At 35.4% G+C, this 25,220-nt stretch overlaps 1 protein-coding gene across 2 annotated transcripts in view; it reads left to right on the top strand.

Annotated features, from left to right (window-relative positions):
• Positions 1-20,300, top strand: part of RTKN2 (rhotekin 2) — a 107,728-nt gene extending 87,428 nt beyond the window's left edge. For both annotated transcript variants that reach the window (XM_055590312.1, XM_055590321.1), the window contains 3 exons: positions 10,105-10,270; positions 16,591-16,698; positions 17,934-20,300. In XM_055590312.1, the coding sequence (XP_055446287.1) occupies positions 10,105-10,270; positions 16,591-16,698; positions 17,934-18,439 (780 nt within the window). In that variant the 3' untranslated portion in view covers positions 18,440-20,300. The remainder of the gene's footprint in view (positions 1-10,104; positions 10,271-16,590; positions 16,699-17,933) is intronic.
• The last annotated feature ends 4,920 nt before the right edge of the window (positions 20,301-25,220 follow it).

The raw sequence follows: 25,220 nt of genomic DNA, 5'->3' as shown, positions 1-25,220 counted from the left end.
GAATCAAGATTGCCAGGAGAAATATCAACAACCTCAAATATGCAGATGATACCACCCTAATGGCAGAAAGAGAAGAGGACTTAAAAAGTCTCTTGATGAGGGTGAGTGAAAGAGGCGAGTGAAAAAGCTGGCTTGAACCTCAGCATTCATAAAACTGAAATCATGGCATCCAGTCCCATCATTTCATGGCAAATAGATGGGGAAAAAGTAGAAAGTGACAAATTTTATTTTCTTGGGCTTCAGAATCACTGTGGACAGTGACTGCAATCATGAAATTAAAAGATGCTTGCTCCTTAGAAAAAAAGCTATGACAAACCTAGACAGCTTATTAAAACACAGAGACATCACTTTGACAACAAAGGTCCATGTAGTTAAAGCAATGGTTTTTCCAGTAGTCATGTACGGATGTGGGAGTTGGACTATAAAGAAAGCTGAGCACTGAAGAATTGAGGCTTTTGAACTGTGGTGTTGGAGAAGACTCTTGGGAGTCCCTTGGACAGCAAGGAGATCAAACCAGTCAATCCTAAAGGAAATCAACCCTAAATATTCATTAGAAGGACTGAGGCTGAAGCTGCAATACTTTGGTCTCCTGATGCAAAGAGTATACTCATTGGAAAAGACCCTGATGCTGGGAAAGATTGAAGGCAAAAGGAGAAGGGGGTAACAGAGGATGAGATGATTGGATGACATCACCAACTCAATGAATATGAGTTTGAGCAAACTCTGGGAGATAATGAAGGACAAACGAAGCCCAGTGTGCTGCAGTCCATGGGGTCACAAAGAATCGGATATGACTTAGTGACTAAGCAATAACAACAGTTGGTTTGTTGGTAAGAATATATGTGACTATTTTTATCAAGAGATGTATAATACTGTTCTGGGTCTTCCAGTCATGTTGATGTCTGTTGATGAGCATTATATAAATTCTCTCTTTCATCAGGGATTCCAAACTGGTGCTGTTTTTAACATTCTTTATTCATTTATTTGCTGGCATATCTCAGCTTTATCAGCTATTAGGTTGAAGGACAATTCTTAAAGGAAAGGCGGGATAAACGCTTGTATTTTTGCATTTATATACTTCATTGTTGTTCAGTCGCTCAGTCATGTCCGACTCGGCAGCATACCCATGGACTGCAGGATACCAGGCTTCCCTATCCTTCACCATATCCCAGAGCTTGCTCAAACTCATGTCCTTTGACTTAGTGATGCCATCCAACCATTTCATCCTCTATCGTCCACTTCTCCTGCCTTCAATCTTTCTCAGCATCAGGGTCTTTTCTAATCAGTTGACTGTCTGTATCAGGTGACCAAAGTGTTGGAGCTTCAGGATCAGTCCTTCCAATGAATATTCAGGGTTGATTTCCTTTAGCGTTGACTGGGTTGATCTCCTTGCAATCCAAGGGGCTCTAAAGAGTCTTCTCCAACAGCTAATACACTAGTTACCAAAACTATGCGTTGGTTCCCAAGCATCCTTCAGAGGTGATCAATGAGTTAGTTTTTAAATATCATGAATTTGTGGATTTAAAGACTTTCCATGCATCAAACCATTTCTGTAGTAATTCTTATTGATGTTCAGTTGCCCTCTAATTGGCTACTGGAAGCGTCTTCAAGTTTACTCTTGAGTCTTTTTGATACAACCTTAGTAATCTTTGATTTCTGGTAGGAAAGATGTTCCAGGCTTATTCTATTTCTTGAGCCAGGCTGGAAATGAACCATTTCTCTAAAGAACTCTGATTCCATTTAGTAGGAAAGAGTATTTAAAAATCATAGTATATAGTATAAAAATCGGAGTCTATAGTAGACATTTTAAAAGTCACATATTCAAAAGTAAGATAAACAAGTTATAAATCTATTTCTGATATGGTGTTTTTCCGTTACCACAGAAATGGAGAAGTTAAAGTACAGTTTTAACTCAAAATAATGAAAAACTTTTTGACTTGAGTTAATTGTATTTTGTTACAAAATTGACTTCTCAGATTGTATTTGTATTATTCTAAAGCCTCTCAAATCAGCTAAAAGTTTTGGAATTAGCAAAAGCAAAACAAGAAATTGATCTTGGAGAGAACACTTATCTCAGAACATGTTTCCTCATCTATAAAGACTGACTATGGATTATCTCTAGGATCTGAGTCTTTCAGTAGCAAACTTTTAATTGCTATCTGAGTGATTCTTTTGTTATGCATTTATTCATCAAATATTTTCCAATCAGTTAGTGGGTACCAGGCAATATTTTAGTTGGTGTAAATAATGGGGGCAAGAATACCCGCGTTGTTCGCCTTCATGCCCTGCTGAGAGGAGAAACTCACCACATGTACACATTGTGTGAGCCCATAGTGATTGCCAGTCCTAAAATGCACCATGTATTTTCTAATCCATTCCTTGTTGGGAAGTGAAGTCCTGAGCACTATTACTGATACTTTTTCCACAGTGAAAAACTGATTGCATGAACTTTCTGACATTATCAGAAACTTTTTAATCACTTTTTCTTTGATATACACTTTCTTGGTTGAAAAAAGTTTCTCACTAGTTACATTATTTTGGGTGATAACATATTGAAGTTAATTCAGATGATATCTTCTGTTTCATTTGTACCTTTAAAAATCCTCTCGTGTTATAAAGATTTAGTGGTACTTATGGCTATCGGCCATTGGAAGGGCTGATGCTGAAGCTCAAACTCCAATACTTTGGCCACCTCATGTGAAGAGTTGACTCATTGGAAAAGACCCTGATGCTGGGAGGGGTTGGGGGCAAGAGGAGAAGGGGACGACAGAAGATGAGATGACTGGATGGCATCACCGACTCGATGGACATGAGTTTGGGTAAACTCTGGGAGTTGGTGATGGACAGGGAGGCCTGGCGTGCTGTGATTCATGGGATCGCAAAGAGTCGGACACAACTAAATAACTGAACTGAACTGATGGCTATCAGAGTTAATGGAGTGCTCAGTATCCCTATGTTGTACTGTTTTCTTGTAGAAGGATATAAATGATTAAGTTTTCAGATTTTCCACATAGCTATTTTTGTTTGAAATGGTATATTGGTATTATTAAAAATTCTGCCTATTCATCTATAAAAATCTTATTTAAAAATTAAATCCATTTTAAGTCTGTATATTAGGTTGGTACAAATTTAATTGCGGTTTTGCATTGTTGAACTTTGTCATTTGATATTGGAATACATTCTTAAATAAATGTGGTTAGGTTATACATCATTTTAATGTGCATATCTTGCTTTATATCTTTTTACCAATGACATTACTTGTTTACTTTATGTTTATTTTAGATTATAAAAATGGTGTTAAACAAAAAGCAAATTCTAGTGGGTTTTTTTTTCTTGGTTGAGTTCAAAGTGGATCAGAAAGCAGCACAGACAACTCGCAACATCAACAAAATGCATTTGGCCCAGGAACTGCTAACAAACACCCAGTGTAGGGGTAGGTCAAGAAGTTTTGCAAAGGAGACGAGAGCTTTGAAGATGAGGAACACAGTGGCTGGCCATCTGAAGTTGAGGACTACCAGTTGAGAGGATCATAGAAGTTGATCCTCTTAAACCCACATGAGATGTTGCTGAAGAACTCAGTTTCAGCCATTCTATGGTCATTTGGCATTTAAAGCAGATTGGAAAGGGGAAAAAGCTTGATAAGTGGGTGCCTCATGAGCTGACCGCGAATCAAAAAAAAAAAAATCGTCATTTTAAAGTTTCAGCTTCTCTTATTCTATGCAGCAACAATGAACCATTTCTTAACTGGATTATGACATGTGACAAAAAGTGGATTTTATGTGACAACCGGCAACAGCTGACTCAGTGATTGGACCGAGAAGAGGCTCCAAAGCACTTTCCAAAGCCAAACTTGCACCCCAAAAAGGATCATGGTCACTGGTGGTCTGCTGCCAGTCTGATCGAATACACCTTTCTGAATCCCAGTGAAACCATTACATCTGAGAAGTGTGCTCAGCAACTCAATTAGATGGACCAAAAACTGCAATGCCTACAGCTGGCACTGGTCAACAGAAAGGTCCCAGTTCTTCTCCATGACAGCATCCGACCTCACGTCACACAACCAGTGCTTCAAGTTGAATGAATTCGGCTATAAAGTTTTGTCTCATCTGCCATATTCACCTGACGGCTTGGCAGCAGATTACCACTTCTTCAAGTACCTTGATAACTTTTTGCAGGCAAAACACTTCCACAACCAGTAGGAGGCAGAAAATGCTTTCCAAGAGTTCATTGAATTGTAAAGCGTGAATTTTTACTTTGTAGGAATAAACAAACTTATTTCTCATTGGCAAAAATGTGTTATTGTATTGGTTCCTATTTTGATTAATAAAGATGTGTTTAAGCCTAGTTATAATGATTTTCAGTTCATGGTTCAAAACCACAATTACTTTTGTACCAACCTAATACAAAAGATAGTCAGAATTTGTATTAAGATCGATTTGAATGGAGGGAATCACAGTTTCAGCAACAATACGAAATAAGAATAGTTTGTGTTTTATCATTCAGGTTTGTTTTTAAATATTAACAGCTATAGAGGGTTGTCACCACAGCCCTCCTTATCTGCAACAGCTTTTATTTAGGTTGAAAGGAATATATCAAAGATTATTTTGAGATTTAAGTCATTCTCTGCTAATGATAATAAGGTTTATATTTGAAAAGGTTGATTACATGTATTCAAAGGCTCCAGATGCCATTTAGGGCAGCATTATTGAATACTGTATAAGTAATTACTTAATGAACTTAACTCCTGAAGTTTATTCCAAGGCATAAGAGTGTAAAAAGATCCTATTACAATAAAATTACAATATTGGCCATAAATAATAACAATCCTCTGAAGATACATTCCTGGTTTTTAAAAAAACTACAGGATAGACTGTCTCTTAAGTTACCAATCCTTATATTTTACTATACTTGAAAATTTCAAAGCTTTGTAACTACATGGGGTTCTCAAGGCAAGAATACTGAAATGGTTTGCCATTCTCTTCTCCGGTGGACCATGTTTTATCAGAACTCTCCACCATGACCCATCCATTTTGGGTGGCCCTGCAGGGCATGGGCCTCGTAGTTTCATTGAGTTAGGGCTGTGGTCCATGTGATCAGTTTTATTAGTTTTCTGTGATTGTGGTTTTCATTCTGTCTGCCCTCGGATCCCATCACTTCATGGCAAATAGATGGAGAAACAGTGGAAACAGTGGCAGACACTATTTTGGGGGGCTCCAAAATCACTGCAGATGGTAACTGTAGCCATGAAATTAAAAGATGCTTACTCCTTGGAAGAAAAGTTATGACCAACCTGAAGTGAAGTGAAGTTGCTCAGTCGTGTCCAACTCTTTGCGACCCCATGGACTGTGGCCCACTAGGCTCCTCCATCCGTGGGATTCTCCAGGCAAGAATACTGGAGTGGATTGCCTTTCCTTCTCCAGGGGATCTCCCTGACCCAGGGATCGAAACCTAGACAGCATATTAAAAAGCAGAGATGTTACTTTGCCAACAAAGTTCCGTCTAGTCAAGGCTATGGTTTTTCCAGTAGTCATCTATGGATGTGAGAGTTGGACTATAAAGAAAGCTGAGCACCGAAGAATTGACGCTTTTGAACTATGGTGTTGGAGAAGACTCTTGAGAGTTCTTTGGACTGCACAGAGATCCAACCAGTCAATCCTAAAGGAAATCTGTCCTGAATATTCACTGGAAGGACTGATGCCAAACCTGAAACTGCAATACTTTGGCCACCTGATGCGAAGATCTGACTCATTGGAAAAGACCCTGATGCCGGGAAAGATTGAAGACGAGAGGAGAAGGGGATGACAGAGGATGAGATGGTTGGATGGCATCACTGACTCAGTGGACATGAGTTTGAGTAAACTCCGGGAGTTGGTGATGAACAGGGAGGCCTGGTGTGCTGTAGTCCATGGGGTCGCAAAGAGTCTGACAGGACTGAGTGACTGGACTGAACTGAACTGCCCTCTGATGGATAAGGATAAGAGGCTTATGGAAGCTTCCTGATGGGAGAGACTGACTAAGGGGGAAACTGGGTCTTGTTCTGATGGGCGGGGCCATGCTCAGTAAATCTTTAATCCAATTTTCTGTTGTTGGGTGGGGCTGTGTTCCTTCCCAGTTGTTTGACCTGAGGCCAATGGTGGAGGTAATGAAGGTAATGGTGACCCACTATTCTAAAGGTCCCATGCACCCACGGCTGCACTCAGTGCCCCCGGCCCTGCAGTAGGCCATTGTTGACCCACGCCTCCGCCTGAGTTTCCTGGACACTCACGGGCAAGTCTGGGTCAGTCTCTTGTGGGGTCACTGTTCCTTTCTCCTGGTCCTGATGCATACAAGGTTCTGTTTTTTCCCTCCAAGAGTCTGTTTCCCCAGTCCTGTGTTAAGTTCTGGTGGCTCTATGGTGGGGTTAATGGTGACCTCCTCCAAGAGGGCTTATGCCATACCCACGTCTGCTGCACCCAGAGCCCCTGCCTCTGCAGCAGGCACTTTGCAGGAGACACTCAAAACACAGTTCTGGCTCAGTCTCTGTGGGGTCTATGGGTCCTGGTGCTCAGAAGGTTTGTTTGAGCCCTCTGAGCGTCTCTGGTGGATAAGGGGTTTGATGATAAACGCAATTTCACTCCCCCTATCATCTTTCTTGGGCTTTCCCTTTGCCCTTGGACATGGGGTATCTTTTCTGTTGGAATCCAACATTGTCCAGTCGACAGTTGTTCAGCAAGGAGTTGTAGTTTTGGAGTTCTCACAGGGGAAAATGAGCACACGTCCTTCTACTCAACATTTTCCAGGTCAGTTTTCATTCCAATTCCAAAGAAAGGCAATGCCAAAGAATGTTCAAACTGCTGCACAATTGCACTTCTCTCACACATTAGCAAAGTAATGCTCAAAATTCCAGGTCATTTTTCATTCCAGTCTCAAAGAAAAGCAATGCCAAAGAATGTTCAAACTACTGCACAATTGCACTCATCTCACACTAGCAAAGTAATGCTCAAAATTCTCCAAGCCAGACTTCAACAGTACATGAACCGTGAACTTCCAGATGTCCAAGCTGGATTTAGAAAAGGAAGAGGAACCAGAGATCAAATTGCCAACATCCGCTGGATCACTGAAGAAATGAGGGAGTTCCAGAAAAACATCTATTTCTGCTTTATTGACTATGCCAAAGCCTTTGACTGTGTGGATCACAACAAACTGTGAAAAATTCTTCAAGAGATGGGACTATCAGACCACCTGACCTGCCTCTTGTGAAGCCTATATGCAGGTCAGGAAGCAACAGTTAGAACTGGACATGGAATAACAGACTGGTTCCAAATTGGCAAAGGAGTACATCAAGGCTGTATATTGTCACCCTGCTTATTTAACTTATATGCAGAGTACATCATGAGAAACATTCGAGATTGCCAGGAGAAATATCAATAACCTCAGATATGCAGATGACACCACCCTTATGGCAGAATGCAAAGAAGAACTAAAGAGCCTTTTGATGAAGGTGAAAGAGGAGAGTGAAAAAGTTGGCTTTAAACTCAACATTTAGAAAACTAGGATCATGACACCTGGTCCCATCACTTCATGGTGAATAGATGGGGAAACAATGGAAACAGTGAGACTTTATTTTCTTGGACTCCAAAATCACTGCAAATGGTGACTACAGCCATGAAATTAAAAGATGCTTGCTCCTTGGAAGAAAAGCTATGACCAAACTAGACAGCATATTAAAAAGCAGAGACGTTACTTTGTCAACAAAGGTCCATCTAGTGAAAGCTATGGGTTTTCCATGGATGTGAGAGTTGGACTATAAGGAAAGCTGAGTGCCAAAGAATTGATGGTTTTGAACTGTGGTGTTGGAAAAGACTCTTGAGAGTCCCCTGGGCTACAGGGAGATCCAATCAGTCAATCCTAAAGGAAATCAGTCCTGAATATTCATTGGAAGGACTGATGTTGAAGCTGAAACTGCAATACTTTGACCACCTGATGTGAAGATGTGACTCACTGGAAAAGCCCTTATGCTGGAAAAGATTGAAGGCAGGAAGTAAGAGGACAATGGAGGATGATTGGTTGGATGGCATTACTGACTCGATGGGCATGAGTTTGAGTAAGCTCTGGGAGTTGGTGATAGACAGGGAAGCCTGGTGTGCTGCAATCCATAGGGTTGCAAAGAGTCAGACATGACTGAGCAACTGAACTGAACTACTTTATATAGCATACATTTTTTCTCTTGATTTTTAAATAGGAGTTCCTTCAGAAAAGAATTTATGTCATCTGTATGGTGTTCACCTGCTCATATTTATCTGTTTGTCAGGGAATGGATAGCTTTTCTTCCAAACTCTTTGCTACTTCTAAAATGTCCACATAGGACATCATTAAATGTATATATCGGTTTTGGTGTGTGACTCTACACACAGATTCTCTTCATTCTATATTCAATATAAAGTGAATAATGTCTTCCCACTCTGGATCAGCCTTTGTAACTGCCAGCCAAGTATTCTGCATTCATTACAGTAGGCTTAACCACCCAGCTCTAGAACTGCTCTACTCAGTACAGTTGCCCCTAGTCATTTGTGTCTGTTAGGCACTTAAGATATGGCCAGTCCAAGTTGAGATATAGTGTAACTAAAAATACAGACTGGAATTTTTTGAGACTTTAGTGTGAAAAAAACAATGTAAAATATCTCAACATTTTTAGTTAATTACATGTTAAAATATTTTCAATATCTGGGTTACTAAAGTATATTATTTTAAAATAATATATTAATTATTACATAATTATTTTCACTAGTTTCATTTTACCTTTTTTAAATTTGGTTACTGGAAAATCTTAAGTTCCTTATGTGGCACACAACATATTTCTAGTGAACAGCATTGCGCTAGAAAAATGTCAGTGTCAGTCACTATCCAGGCAGCCAGATCACTATCTTTGCTTTATAGGTCTATTTCAGACTTTTTTTCCATAGTTCCTTGGAAACTACTGGTAGTTGCTAGCTTATCACGTGACATAGCAATGCATATATGTGACTTGGGAATAGTCTCTTCTACCCATAAACACAAGATGGATCACACTGTGTCATACCTACTACCACTCAGAAAAAAAGGGACTTTCCTTTTTCCTAGATTGGGACTTCCTGGTGGCACAGTGAATAAGAATCTGCCTGCCAAGGCAGGAAGCATGGATTTGCTCCCTGATCTGGGAAGAATCCATATGCCATGGAACAACCGAGCCTGTGCTCTAAAGCTCTCGAGCTGCAACTCCTGAAGGCTGTTTGCCTAGAGCCTGTGCTCCCCAATGTGAGAAGCCACCTCAGTGAGAAGCCCGTGCACCACAATGAAGAGTTAACACCCCACTCCCCCCGCCCTGCTTGCTGCAGCTAGAGAAAAGCCCATGTCCAGTACAAGACCCAACACAGCCAAAAATAAATATTGAAAAAAATTTAAAGAAAAGGTTTAGACTATCAGCATGTATGAAGCGGTTGCCTTTGTTATAAAATGGTGCATTCATCATTTTAAAAAATAATTTTTTTACCATTTTCAAATTTATATTACTTTATGGATCTTTAGCTATGAGCTTGGTAAATGAATGTTACATATGAAATAAATGTTAATGATGAAAGCCTAACTTTACTACATTATGTAAATGTTACATTATGATTTTACTGCTTTAACTGATAACACTGTATTCTATGAGTGAATATTAGAATAAGAAACATACTTTACTGATTATTTTATTACTGTTGGGAATACAGTCAACATAACTCATTACAGTTATAACATGCTTACTTGTTTTATTACAAATTTAAGATGTATATAAAAGACAGCAAACTCCTACTTAAACTGAGAGATCAACAGAGGTTATGTTTTAATCTCATGTAATTTAACATTAGTGCTACGTGTAGTATACTTTGAAACATTACTCAGTATTTTTAAAGTATTTTTTAAAAACTTTCTTGATTTGAGCTTGTACATTGAAAATTCTCAAAATTACATATTTTAAATTTCAACTGATCAGCAATAAGATTGTAATTGCATCTGGTATAAACATGGTAGCTATGCAATAACACATTTATTTGATCATTACAGAAATAGTCTCTTGTTAAACACCAATTTTGTCTTAATTTTTAGGAAACCAGAATTCGGGCAGTGGATAAGGATAAAACGAAAAGAATTCATAATTTCTCTGTCATCAACCCTGTTGCTGGACAGGCTGAAACTCATATATTTTCAGCTGACAATAGAGAAGATCTTCAGAAGTGGATGGAAGCCTTCTGGCAGCATTTCTTTGATCTTAGTAAGCTGACATTTGGATTCTCTAGTAGTATATTCATGTAGCATGAAAGGATGTACATAGCAAACTAAATATTAAAATTACAATTGTATAGTTTGTATTAAGAATTTGTATGCTCTTGAATAAAGTGGTAGTATATCATCAGTGCATTGATGCTTTTTTCTGTCAGTTTTTCCCCAGTGCATGACTGATAATACCTGTGAATTCCTAGTATCATTGCCTGTTACTTTTAAGTTCTGGTCCCTAAAACAAGTAAACCACCTTTTCTCAAAATATTAGGTTGAATGGCTTAAGGCAGTCTCTCCGATCAAAAGGATAATAAGCTATAGGAGTAAAAATAAATTCTCTAGGATAGTGATGATCATAAAATAGTGAAATGTTCAGAAGGAGATTCATTTTTATGTAGACTTCTGTTAACTCCCGATTCATTCTATCATTTTGGACATCATCCAAAGAGATTTTTTTTAAACAGCACATATGGTTTTTCAGTTTCAATAATACAGTTCAATGACATGGATTATAAAAACAATGTGATAGTAACGTAACGGAGTTACAGTATGTAAAATATATGAGGTTCTAATACTCTCAATTTGAGGAATTTTATCAACAAAAATATTGAAACTGTATATTGAAAATATAGACTATTGATAATGGCTATTTCTAAGCAAACTAAGCCTACTGTTAGATTCAACCAGTATTTTATGTCTTTATGATACTTTTCTATAGAATTGCAAAGTAAAACCACTTTTAAACAATAGGAAGTTATTTCTGCAGCTCTTCGAGATAATCCTAGAGTTATTTTAGGATCTAGGATTAGATCCTAATCCTAGACATTTTAGAAGCTGTTACTGAGAACTCTAAAATAGTTAATATCTGAAGTCCTCAGATTAATTTTTATAAGCATACTCTGATCCATGGCTTGGCCAGTTATTACAGTGATGTTTGGGGAGGGGACAGAAAAGGGAAATAAATTTATTGATTAGCTTCCAAATACCATATGGCTTCATTCATTTTTCATAACAACCCAGTGAAGTAGAAATTGTTTCTCTCTGCTTTTAAGGTGAGAAAATTGAAGCCTGAATAGGTTTCAGGTTTATTGCAGGGAACCAGAGGACTCCTTCCAGGGCTTTCTTGGATTTTTCAGAACTTGTTTTCCTTAAGTATTGTCCATTGGCACTCAGTAGATGTTTAAATGGGTCTTCCCTGATGGCTCAGATGGTAAAGAATCTGCCTGCAATACAGGAAACCTGGGTTTGATCCCTGGGTTGGGAAAATCCCCTGGAGAAGGGAATGGCAACTCACTCCAACATTCTTGCCTGGAGAATTCCATAGACAGAGGAGCTGGGTGGGCTACAGTCCATGGGGTTGCAAAGAGTTGCACACGACTGAGCAACTAATACTAGTAGATGTTTAAATATTTGTTACACGTTTACCTGCATGTACTGCATTTCTTTATTTTAAAATTTCAGCTGATCTTAGGTATGTAACTTAAAAGACAACAACTTCCTCTCATTTGCTGATTACAGCTAAAAGTTTAACTACTTTCCTAACTGCTCTTGATTTATAGAGTCTGTCTTATAGAAGAACATGTTACTTTTAGAAATGATTCTGGCATTTTAAGGGCTTCCCCAGTGGCTCAGCATTAGAGAATCTGCCTTCAATGCAGGTGCTGCAGGAGACATGGGTTTGATCCCTGGATTGGGACTATCCCCTGGAGGAGGACATGGCTACCCAGTCTAGTATTCTTGTGGGCTACAGCCCATAGGGTCGGAAAGAGTCAGACATGGCCGAAGCAACTTAGTATGCACACACACACATTGGCATTTTAAAATTTTGGGGTAGACAAAAACAGGAAAGAGGAGTAAAAATGTGAGAATAGTATAGTCTAGATATCGACTACTGTTAGATGATTTCATGTTTTCATTCCTCAAATTATGTAAAATAATTTATTATGCTAAAAAGAGTTGGTGGGGTAAGAATCTCATGACATCTGAGGAGAAATGAATTGGGAGGTTGGGATTGACACTGTTGATACTATGTATAAAATAGATAACTAATGGGAACCTATTGTATAGCACAAGGAATTCTACTCAGTTGCTCTATGGTTCCTTCCTAAATGGGAAGGAAATCAAAAAAGAGGGAATATACGTATACGTATAGCTGATTCACTTTGCTGTACAGTAGAAACTAAACATTGTAAAGCAACTATACTCCAATAAAAATTAACTTAAAGAATCTCATGACATTTTTGTACTGTCAAAGTAATAAAGTGATCACAACTAGGTTCTCAGGTCTGGCTACTTCTTTAGTATTTAATGCTTTGGAGATAAAATCTGCCAGTCTAATTTTTAAAGTATAAATAGTATTACATTTGCTGTTTAGAATTCATTGTGTAAGATATGAAGATCTGAAGCAAAAATGGAAGTGCATATATTATCCCAAAGAGTGACTTGTGCTTTAGAATTTTTACTCTCCTCGTAATAAGTGTAGCCTCTTGTAATCTTCAGTGAAATGTGATATATGCAACAAAATAGAGGATAAATATCTAGGGCAGAATAAAGTAAGAGTAATTTAATACTTAGAACATATTTCAATTACTTGACTTAGCTTGAGAGTTAGAAAATCATGAGGGTGAGAAAACTGGAAATGATGAGAGAACACTAATGGATCTAGGTGTGTTTAGCCTGTGGAAGGACAGCTTGAGAAGGAGGTTGGGAGGCAGTGGGGAGGTAATCGCTAATTTTTAATATCTGAGAGCTAACATGTAAAAGAGAAATGACACCTGTTTTAGACCATCAAATAGGTTACTGCTTGGAATAGTGAAAGTATTTTTTCAAATATTTAATAATATATACTAAGTTAAATTTGAGCATTACTTTACTAGTGTGTGAGATGAGTGCAAATGTGCGGTAGTTTGAGCATTCTTTGGCATTGCCTTTCTTTGGGATTGGAATGAAAACTGACCTTTTCCAGTCCTGTGGCCACTGCTGAGTTTTCCAAATTTGCTGGCATATTGAGTGCAGCACTTTCACAGCATCATCTTTCAGGATTTGAAAGAGCTCAATTGGAATTCCATCACCTCCACTAGCTTTGTTCGTAGTGATGCTTTCTGAGGCCACTTGACTTCACATTCCAGGATGTCTGGCTCTAGGTCAATGATCAGACCATCGTGATTATCTGGGTCGTGAAGATCTTTTTTGTACAATTCTTCTGTGTATTCTTGCCACCTCTTCTTAATATCTTCTGCTTGTGTTAGGTCCATACCATTTCTGCCCTTTATCGAGCCCATCTTTGCATGAAATGTTCCTCTAATTTTCTTGAAGAGATCTCTAGTCTTTCCCATTCTGTTGTTTTCCTCTATTTCTTTGCATTGATTGCTGAAGAAGGCTTTCTTATCTCTTTTTGCTATTCTTTGGAACTCTGCATTGAGATGTTTATATCTTTCCTTTTCTCCTTTGCTTTTTGCTTCTCTTCTTTTCACAGCTATTTGTAAGGCCTCCCCAGACAGCCATTTTGCTTTTTCGCATTTCTTTTCCATGGGGATGGTCTTGATCCCTGTCTCCTGTACAATGTCACAAACCTCTGTCCATAGTTCATCAGGCACTTTATCTATCAGATCTAGGCCCTTAAATCTATTTCTCACTTCCACTGTATAATCATAAGGGATTTGATTTATGTCATACCTGAATGGTCTAGTGGTTTCCCTACTTTCTTCAATTTAAGTCTGAATTTGGCAATAAGGAGTTCATGATATGAGCCACAGTCAGCTCCTGGTCTTGTTTTTGCTGACTGTATAGAGCTTCTCCATCTTTGGCTGCAAAGAATATAATCAATCCGATTTCGGTGTTGACCATCTGGTGATGTCCATGTATAGAGTCTTCTCTTGTGTTGTTGGAAGAGGGTGTTTGTTATGACCAGTGCATTTTCTTGGCAAAACTCTATTAGTCTTTGCCCTGCTTCATTCCGTATTCTAAGGCCAAATTTGCCTGTTACTCCAGGTGTTTCTTAACTTCCTACTTTTGCATTCCAGTCCCCCATAATGAAAAGGACATCTTTTTTGGGTGTTAGTTCTAAAAGGTCTTGTTAGGTCTTCACAGAACCGTTCAATTTCAGCTTCTTCAGCATTACTGGTTGGGGCATAGACTTGGATTACTGTGATATTGAATGGTTTGCCTTGGAAATGAAGAGATCATTCTGTCATTTTAGAGATTGCATCCAAGTACTGCATTTCGGACTCTTTTGTTGACCATGATGGCTACTCCATTTCTTCTGAGGGATTCCTGTCCGCAGTAGTAGATATAATGGTCATCTGAGTTAAATATACCCATTCCAGTCCATTTGAGTTCACTGATTCCTAGAATGTTGACATTCACTCTTGCCATCTCTTGTTTGACCACTTCCAATTTGCCTTGATTCATGGACCTGACATTCATAAGCAGCTCAACATAATAGATTATTTTGAATGGGAGCATTATAATAGTATATGTGGTAGGAAACATCTTCAATATACAGATTTTATGTGAGCAAAATATACCCATTTAATATCTCATACTGGGCCCTTATTGTTAGCATGTTCATATTACATATACCTATGCTTGCTAATTTATTTACTGGTAAAGTGTTTAATAGTAATGTCTTGATCAGTGAACATGCCACATTTATATCTCTGACTTGTGTAACCATGGGATAATGTGGCTTTATATTGCAGTTTTCAACATAGTATTCTGCTATCAGTTAAACAATGAAAAGCTTTCAACTATCAATATTGAAACAATGCTGTACTATATTCCTTGTCTAAGGTTTGACAGAGAATTGTTTGCTGGTTTAAAGTGTTTCATTACTTTTCCATTTTAAGGCCATTTTTTCCTGCCCCCCAAAAGAAAAGGCTGGCGCTTCTGTATTTATCTAAAAAAGGAAGTAGAAAGGAGGAATAAGTTATCAAATCTCAGATCCTACTAGATTTAAATTCTACAAAGCAACCTTTGAAGGCTTAAACTCAAGATTTTATTCTCTTTATATATTGCTATATGAGATATTTTGAAATTTTTTTTACCATATTCTATACTTAGCATTATAATAAAACATATTGAAAGGGATTTTTTTTATTTTTTAACTATTTAAAGTGATGGATCTAAAATTTATGTATATATTACCATATTAACATGACATAAATTAGACATAAAATAACAAAAATAGATAATTTGAGTAAACATGAAGTATCTTTAATTTTTAAGCCATGGGAAATAAGTTGGATGTTGAATGTAGAGGTTGAGAATATAATAAAAAGAAATACAGATCATAAATCAGTATAAAAAGGCACGTGTATATTACATTTACTTCTCTGCTAATGTAAGATAGCATGTAAGAATGGCAAAACTCAGCATACAAGTCCACAATAAGGATGGAAAAGCTAAATATTTTTTTATATCCACTCAGGAGGAATAAATCTGAGAATTTTATTTTGAGATGAACATAGTAACCATAATTACAAGAAAAATTATTATGGTCCACACTTTTCTATTTTAAATATTAAAACAACTTACTCAAGAGTATTTTTATTATTGAGTATTATTTTGAATGCCTAATGGCTTTAAAGTATCCTTCCTAAAATAAATTCAGTTCAGTTCAGTCGTGTCCGACTCTTTGTGACCTCATGGAGTGCAGCATGCCAGGCTTCCCTATCCATCACCAACTCCTGGAGCCTACTCAAACTCAAGTCCATCGCATCCAGTTAGAATTTTGAATGATCTGTCTTTATAGTAACAGGTTTTTATGTACCCAAAATAAAATGAAAATACAGCATTTTTCTAGTTTTGCTGATTTTTAGGAGGGCATGATTATCATCTTAAAAGAATTTTTTGTAAGCAATTCTTATTTCTTAATTAAAATTTTCAAAATTAAAATCATTTTCTGAGAAATACTACTTATATATTTTTTTGCTTCCTTCAAGTTAACTATATTTCAGTTAATCTTTACTTTTCAACTGTTTTAAATACTGAATGTTTTTCTATAATATTTAAGAGAACTTACACAAACTTTTACCATAAACATTTTAGTTATTGACCATTTAGAGAAGTAATATAGTATTGAGTAGCCTACAGAACTTAGCTTAATATCTGTTCATAGAGATTTATATTTAAAATAGAGTACATTTATGCCTAGACTTAGAAATAATGGGTAGTACTAGGTTTTTATAACTTCTTTAAGCTAATACTTCATGAATTCACTTATTTTTTCAAAGCAAAAAATGTGTTGATAATCTGTTAAAAATTAAATACATATTTCACATTTGTTTTAAACTAGCCTACCTTTTTCTTTCTTAGGCCAATGGAAGCATTGTTGTGAAGAACTTATGAAAATTGAGATTATGTCACCACGGAAACCACCTTTGTTCTTGACAAAAGAGGCAACCTCAGTCTATCATGATATGAGTAAGTGAGGTTTGTCTTTTCTAAGCCTCAGGGTAACAAAAACGACATTGTCCTCAGACAAGCAGCTTATTCTATTGACATTAAAATGCTAAAATTTTCAAGCCACAGTCAAAAATGAATGAAAAAAAGACTATGATTATAGACTAAGAAACTCATGTTTAAAAGATGAATTAATACAAAATTAATGAATACACATTTTTCATAGTTTGAATGCTTAAGATCAAACAAAAATGTTAAGACTTCAAAATGAATAAGGGTACACTGAAAATAAATATTAGCTGAGTAGCTGATGAAAATTCTGAAGATATAAACCTTGACGTTTTAAAATGTAATTATGTTCAGTAATTTTTTTCCATATTTTATTAAATTTGTTTTAAAGTAGTGTTGATAAATGAATATTAATAAATGGAAGTTTTCCTCTCAGGCAAAAAAATTGGTTAAGTTTAATACTTTGGAAAATTTTAGATTTCTAGACTCATAAATATTCCATTTTCCCCACACTTTGAAGTGTATTTATTTATCTTTGTGTGATTGCCTCAGTGAGCAGTGTTGTGAACAAGCACAAATCAGTGCTAAATTTTAGTGTATTTTACCACCAGTGTTCCTGCACTTACATATACCTTTAAATGTTGGATTTAAAATGAAACATTTGAGCTTACACATTTGAAAATGTCATGTAATTGACATAAGCGTCTCCCATTTTTCCCAAGGAAAATCACCAAAGTGGTATTAAGGCTTCACTCTGTTTCCATGGGGGTTTTGTTTTGGATTTTTTCCCTATTACAAAGACTTTGCTGGTCTACAGGAAGGAATACTAATCTAGTTACATCTTCCTAGTTTACCTATCAGGGGTTTATAAAAGGGAATCCACTCTTACCTATAAGTCAGAATAGATTTTAAACCCAACAAAAGTTACTTAATAAATACTTAATCTGCAGAATTCAAAAAAATTCTGATGACGCTCAACTCCTTTGAAAACTGGATTTTCCACGTATATTTAGGAATATACTTATGCATGTGTGTGTATGTGTGTGTGTGTGCATGCATGCAGTACATGATCTTATTTTTTGGTGCCATTAGTATGGTTATTTTTACAAGTAAACATATTAAAAAAAAATTATCCTGGTCTGGTTTGGATAACTATTATATAGATAACATAGTGTAATAACGTACTTGGGTAAAGGGTGTACTGCTTCAGAATTTGTTCCATGTATTTTTTCTAATAATTATTACAGGCATTGATTCACCTATGAAACTTGAAAGTTTAACTGGTATAATACAAAAAAAAATTGAAGAGACAAATGGAGAGTTCCTAATTGGCCAGCATGAAGAAGCCTCATCTCCTCCTTGGGCCACACTGAAAAAGGTATTATCTCCTGCAAGCAAGCAGTTACATGAAGAGAAAGGGAAAAAGAGACGAGCTCCCCTTCCTCCTTCTGATAAAGCTCCATTCAACTTAAAAACACAAAGCAACAAAAATCAATTGATTCAGGGCAACTGGGAAAAAACAGGTGTATCTCAGACCTCGCCTTTGGATACCAAACTGTCAACCCCGATGCATCACTTACAGAAACCGGTGGCTGCTCCTCGAAAACTTCTTCCTGCCAGGAAAAGTAGTTCAACTGATGGTGAACACACAGACACTAAAACCAGTATTGAAGCCAAGCCAGTACCAGCTCCAAGGCAGAAAACTATCAAAGACATTTTGGACCCTAGATCATGGTGGTGGACACAAGTATAGAAAACCCTTAATGTATAAAACATTTTAAAAATCTATAACTGTGAAGCTTAATTCAGAAGCACTGTAGATATAGTAATATGAATTATGTAGGTAAATATGATAGTGATTTATATCAATAATAGGTATAAAAATATTTTATAATTAAGAAATGGATTTCTCTTTTATGATTTTCAGAATTGAAGTTATTTCTCTAGTAGAGCATAAGAGGCAGTTTCTAGACAATATCTCAATTGTTGGAAGGGTTAATTTATTCCTAAATTAGTACTAGGTGGTGAACAAGCACCAGGCAGAAGAAAGCATTAAAATTTCTTTGGGGAGAGATTGTCTAGTAATTTAAAATGTGTTAAATGAGAGCCATATTCTCATTGTGAGAATTTTAATCCTAATGGAATGTTTCAAAAGTTTTATTCAAACCACAAATTATAGAATCCACCCAAGAAGATTTCTTCTTAGCATTCTGGAATTCTCATCTAATAGTCCACTGGCTCTCATCTATTGTTTTACTCACTAGTTGACCTTTCAAATTCCTGGGATAAATTTTGGAATATTAAATTCTTCATCTTTAAAGGGAATATGTAATGTGTTATTCAAAGTTGTTTCCTTGATGATCCCTGAAATCCTATTGACATTACCTTTCATATGTAAAGCAAAACATTTTTAAGTTTAGGTAACAGGTAGATGAAATGTTCTTTACTTCCACTTTTCTATGCATGGTATTAATTTCCATTGTGACATTGGCATTTGGGGAAATGAGTAGCTGTTAACACCTTAAAATTCATTTAATATTTATTTAAAAAGCAGATGACCTATTAAAAATACCAGAAAATTTGGCCATGATCATTTCAGAATTAATCCTTCTAAAAATATTATTTAGATTTCCTTTTTCTAGTAGGGGTTCGTGTCTGCTATTGATATTTGTCATTAAAGTCATATTATTACAAGAATGACATTGGAATCATTTCCATAGGAGGTAATTTCCATAGCAACTAATCATAGTGACACAAACAGAATTATGAAATCTGGTGAGGAATAAATAGCAAAAGAATGAATACCTTAAAGGAACAAAAAAAACCTTTTTCTTAATAATTATGCTTCTTATAAATAAGAGCTGGACAGTTTTAAAAATCAGAATTTCCAAATAAAACAGTTTCCATAAGCTGTCAGCAGCAGCACTAAAAATCTCAAATATCATTGTAAGAAATGAAAATATAAGAATTAAATTACTGCCTTGTATATAATCTCTAGAGATTTTTTAAAGCTCATAAGAACTCTATTTGAATCAGAATTACGTTATTACAAAGTAAAATGAATACTTCACAAAAAATAACATTAATTTAAATGGATCCTTTCATTATTTTTAGATAGCAGAGTCTTTTTTCATTTATGTAGAATGATGTAACTGCCAGGTTACCTTTGTGTTTGCCCAGGACTCCTAGTAAGAACTGGGACTCAAGGGAGTAATGATACAAAAGGTCTCTTGTGACTGGAGACACCAGGACAGACACAGCATTTGATGAGAAGGAAATCCTATATGCTTGCCTGATAAAATTTAGAGATAATGAAAACCTAAAAAGGTACGATTAATTTGTTTTTTCTAACTAGAAGGCTTTCATAAATCTCAGTTGTGATTGCCAATTCAGTAAATGACATATTAAAAATGTGAAGGATATTATTGTTTGAATTTTTATTTTTAAACCTCACTGCCGTTTTTGACAGCATTTATGACTCTTGTTGCCACTAAATTACTAAGCTAGAAGATGTGCAGGAAAAATTGTTTCTGAAACTGACATCTATGCGTTCATTTTTTTTTTTTAAGTTAAAGCCTTCCTTAGAATAAACCAGTTTTAAAACTTCCAAATTATATTCTTGTTGTTTCTCTTTATGCATATTATTATCAAGAGGGACTCAAATGGTACAAGAACCAGAATTTGTTCTTAGAGAAATTACCTAGCAGTTGTGCCCTCAGTGGGCACTTTGCAATAAGGCTGAAGCCTTTCTTCCTAGAACCATTTAGATGAAGCCTGACCAAGGGCCATCTCCCCCAAAATTATTCAGACTGTTTCTGGGGTCCCATCTTACTATATGTTACAAAGCCTTTAAAATCGGGCAGAAGTCTTAAGCTGTACTTCTGAGCTACTGCTCATTAAGTGTTAGTTCTTCCCACTCTCCATTCCCAGCAAAAGGTATAATACAAAGTTGGGGCTCCTTACATCCCTCTCTTCCTCCCTCCTTTTCTTTCTTCCACAGTTAAAAAAAAATCTAAAAATACTGAGTTAAACACTTTTTCAAGGACTTTGTCAAAAGAAGTATTTGTTTTCTCATTTTCCTAAACTGGAAGTTTATGACAGAGAAAAATATGCCACGTAATAAAAAGCATTTCAGCTTTTTATGAGCTGACTTTTCACATTCCTTGTTTGTCCTTTTAATTTGCTTCTTGATATATGAAGACTGTAAATTTGAAACAAAGAGTTAGCTGTCATATATTAATAATGTTATAATTGGAGAATCATAAATAGAATAGGTATTTTATGATATTATAATACAGATGATCTGATAATATCTTTAAAAATTAGATTTACATTTCAAGCCCTGAGATATAAATTACTTAAAACAGCATTAAAGTAGTATTTTAATTGCTACAAAGTAGTGAGCTTTTTGTTAAAAATCTTGCAAGGACAAAGAAGGCATTTTGTTAATATAAATGCATACCTCCTAAGGTAAACAGACTTTCAAAATATCAGGCATGCCAACTCTTGATTAGTTTTGTTAAATCCTAACTGTCTGCCGTGCCCCCTGACTTCTTTTAAATGGACATGCATGCTTGTGGAAAACTAAATCCATTTATTAATAATGCCTTATCTTTACCCTTTAGGTCCTACTAAATATATTTTACCTGGTACTGTTTATTAAAATGGAAGCTGCCTTGATTTAGAGACAATTCATGGAAGGTAGGTTAAGCAGTCAAATATTTCTTTAGGCTTATGTTCAGTACCTCAGCCACCTACTGAGAAGTTAATTAATTCAGTCCAAATGAAATTATAGGGCAGTTCGGTGCAATTTATGGTAAATGCCATTTGAATGCAGTCACCTGTGTTACCATGAACAAGGAACAACCATACTAGATAGAGGTAAAATGCTGCACCATAAATGAGAGAAGTGGTTTGGCAGGAAAAATATTTGTCCCTGTGGTTAGAATTTGTCAAAACTCACTGTCTTTTTAAAGAGTGAATTATCACACAGTATTTAAACTTTCGTGACCTTTTATATTCTCATAGTTGTCTTCAGTGTTCTATTAGATTTACATTTCAAGCCCTGAGATATAAATTACTTAAAACAGCATTAAAGTAAACATAATGTAAGTAGAGTTGACTTTTTGCATTTACATTTCAAAGACACTCCTCTTTTTAAATGCTTACACATTTATGTGTAACTGCATTGTTGCTAGTAATAGTTATAATGAAAATGGTCTATTCTGTATCGTGCTTATTCTTGGTTAATACTAGGAATTTTGAATTCCTAAAAACAAGAATTTTTTGAATTTTTAAAAACAAGATTTCATTTGAAAATATTGTAGAATGTTATTTTCTGTGGCATATTTGTATAATTGGCATTGTTTATAATTTTTACCTTTTTAATGTGGGTCAGGATTCTGGATTAAAAAGTATTAATTATGCACATATATATATTTAACTATTAGAAATTGATAAACCAAGGTCATGTGATTAAAACTTCTATACTTTAAAAGAGTGATTCATGAAAACATTTTCTAGATTTTTTTCCTTTAGGTATGTCCTCTAGTCTAAACTGATAGAAGTAAACAGTGCTGTGAAATCAGGGTAAACAGAGAAAAGACATACCCAGCAGCTGGTGCTAAGAAATGTACTCAAATGAACAAAGTACCTTAATGTTCAAATAACATAACTTTAACTATTAAAGAAATAGTAACCAACATTTTTATTTATCTCAAGATAGGAAAAATACCAATCTTGGTGTGTTTGATAGGCAAAATCATCTCCATCTTGCTAAACTTGTGTTTTAAATGGCAGCAATTTGCTTTGAGAGATGTGGTAATCTCTTAATGTTAACTACTAAAGGAGAGAAATATTGAAAAGATATATATACATAATTATGCTTTGTCATAAACATGTTTCAAGATATCCAAATAGATAATTTTGTTGAAAATGGATACTTTCCTGAATGTTGTATCAGGATATATTTTATTTTTATTTACTCAAAAGAAAACAAAATTTGGTTTTGTGAATGGATGTATTTTTGTTGAATTTAGCCAATTTAGAAACATGTTTTCAGCTTAATTAGTTGGAGTGATTTTAATTTTACAGGGGAGAAAAAGTATTAAGTTATCCATCTATTAATCTTAAGTATTAAAACATTTATTTTATATTTATTACATGTAGAAATAGAAATATATATATCTGTATATACACACATACATATGTGTCTGTACTCTGTCTTCAATCCAGATATTTCCAATTAATTTTAAAAGATTCTTTAAAAATGTGCTGCCAGTGCCAGCAGAGTTAAAGTCCAAACCTTTCCCAATTTACAGGAAGCATCATAACCCAGCTCCAACGACCATGGCCTACTAGGTGCTTTCCTCCTGTAGTCCTCATCTTTGGACATTGCCTCAACAATCTGTGCTGTCCTCTCTTTACCTAGAATATCTTTCCTCTCCTCTTCTTCACACATTCTCCTCTCAACCCACCGTCAGCAGATTTTATTCATTTTTCCAAGTAGTAGCACCACTCAATTCACAAAGACTTTGTGCCCTTACACTCCTTCCTTGGTGCTCTATGTATACTCCATTTATAGCCTGAGTCCTTGTTTGTATTTTTGTGTTCCCCTACATATTAATGTTATGTGCTTCTTCTGCATAACAAATTATCATCAACTTAAAATCCTTTTCATTATCTAGCATTTCTTTATTTTTTCTCTTTTTATATTTTAAATTATGAAAGTATGGTAATACCTTTACAGGAGGAGGCTTGGAAAATACAGAACAGAGTTACATGTAGTTCCACTATATCTTATAATTATTTTTTTAAGTAGATACATTAAAATTTCAGTTGGAGTTTCAATGTCAAATCCTTAAAAATAAATAGAATGAATATACAGAAAAGTAGGATATAATAGACCTGAAAGTCATCATGAACCAATTCAACATTATTAAGCTTTATACAACTTTCACACAATAGTAGGATACAAATTCTATTCTAATTCCAATAGACTATATCAACTAGGAGACACTGAAACATATCTATGGACTTAAGGTGCAAAACTTCCATGGTCTATAGGTATTGAAATCATACAGAGTGTGTTCTCTTAACACTGTATATTGTGTTTAGAAATCAATATCGAAGATATTTGAAAGTAAGCCGCATATTTTCAAGTTCTATGTGACATTAACCAAGAGGGATCTTTGACTTAGCCGTTGAAAGCCTCAATAAAGTTAGAAGACTAAAAAAACAGTGTGATTACAGAGAAGAAAGCATTTACATAAGAAATTAATATCAAAATGAGAAATTAATATCAAAGATACTTTAAAAACCCCATGTATTTAGAAATTAAGTGTCCACTTTTAAATGATGGGTGTATCTAAGAAGCTATAGATACACCCTTACAAAATACTTCAGTTGGAGTTTCAATATAAAATTCTCAAAAATAAATAGAATGAATATACAGAAAAGTAGAAGGATATAGTAGACCTGAAAATCAGAAAATATTTGTAACAACAAAAATAAAAAGAATTTTCAGAATTTATTGGATGCAGCTGCAGCTGCTCAATACAGTTAAATACAATGTGGAATCTTGAATAAGGAAGGTATGAAAACAAATAATGGATACTAGCATAAAATTTTATGAAATTTGAACAAAATCTGTAATTTAGTTAATAATACTATATCACATGTTAATTTCCTGTTTCTTTTTTTTTTTTTTTTACAACATAGCATTTCTTTATATTCTCAGAATTGGATTAGATGTTTCCAGCCTCATTCAATTTTTTTTTTAAATCACGAAGATAATAAACTTTCTAGTCTTTTAGCAGTAATAATAGATGTAAATATCTGGCATTCTATTCATACTAAGTACAACAAGTGGAATCAATATGTCATAAATTTTTTTAGCCAGGCAAAAATTCACAAGTTTTCTAAAATATATATATTATACATACCATTTATATATATGTATGTATGCAAAAGCTTTTCTACTATGCTTGATACAGGTTTGAGAAGGAACAACAGCAAAAAAAAAAGAGAAATTGGAAAACATAAGCTAAATGAAATGGTAAAATAATATGAAATAGAAAAAGTAAAACAAACTAGATAAAAGTAAAAAACCATCATATAGTCCAGTTGTTTTTAAACATGGATGCTCATTAGAAACACATCTAGAGCTTTGGAGCATAAAAGCAATACTTGGGTATTTGTATTTTTCAAAAAATTCCAAAATAATTCTGATATGCATCTGGATTTTAAAAAATAATTACAGTTTTTTCTACAAAATTGTAGTTTTAGTGATATAGAATTCTGTTATTTTCTCTTGACTGTCCATACAATGTTCAGTTCAGTTCAGTTCAGTCGCTCAGTTGTGTCCGACTCTTTGTGACCCCATGAATCCCAGCACGCCAGGCCTCCCTGTCCATCACCAACTCCCAGAGTTCACTCAAACTCACGTCCATCGAGTTGGTGATGCCATCAAGCCATCTCATCCTCTGTCGTCCCCTTCTTCTCCTGCCCCCAATCCCTCCCAGCATCAGAGTCTT

Source organism: Bubalus kerabau, chromosome 1, assembly GCF_029407905.1.
Source record: "Bubalus kerabau isolate K-KA32 ecotype Philippines breed swamp buffalo chromosome 1, PCC_UOA_SB_1v2, whole genome shotgun sequence".
NCBI lineage: Eukaryota > Metazoa > Chordata > Mammalia > Artiodactyla > Bovidae > Bubalus > Bubalus kerabau.
The sequence above is the reverse complement of the archived record's forward strand: the minus strand, read 5'-3'. Positions and strand labels throughout refer to the sequence as shown.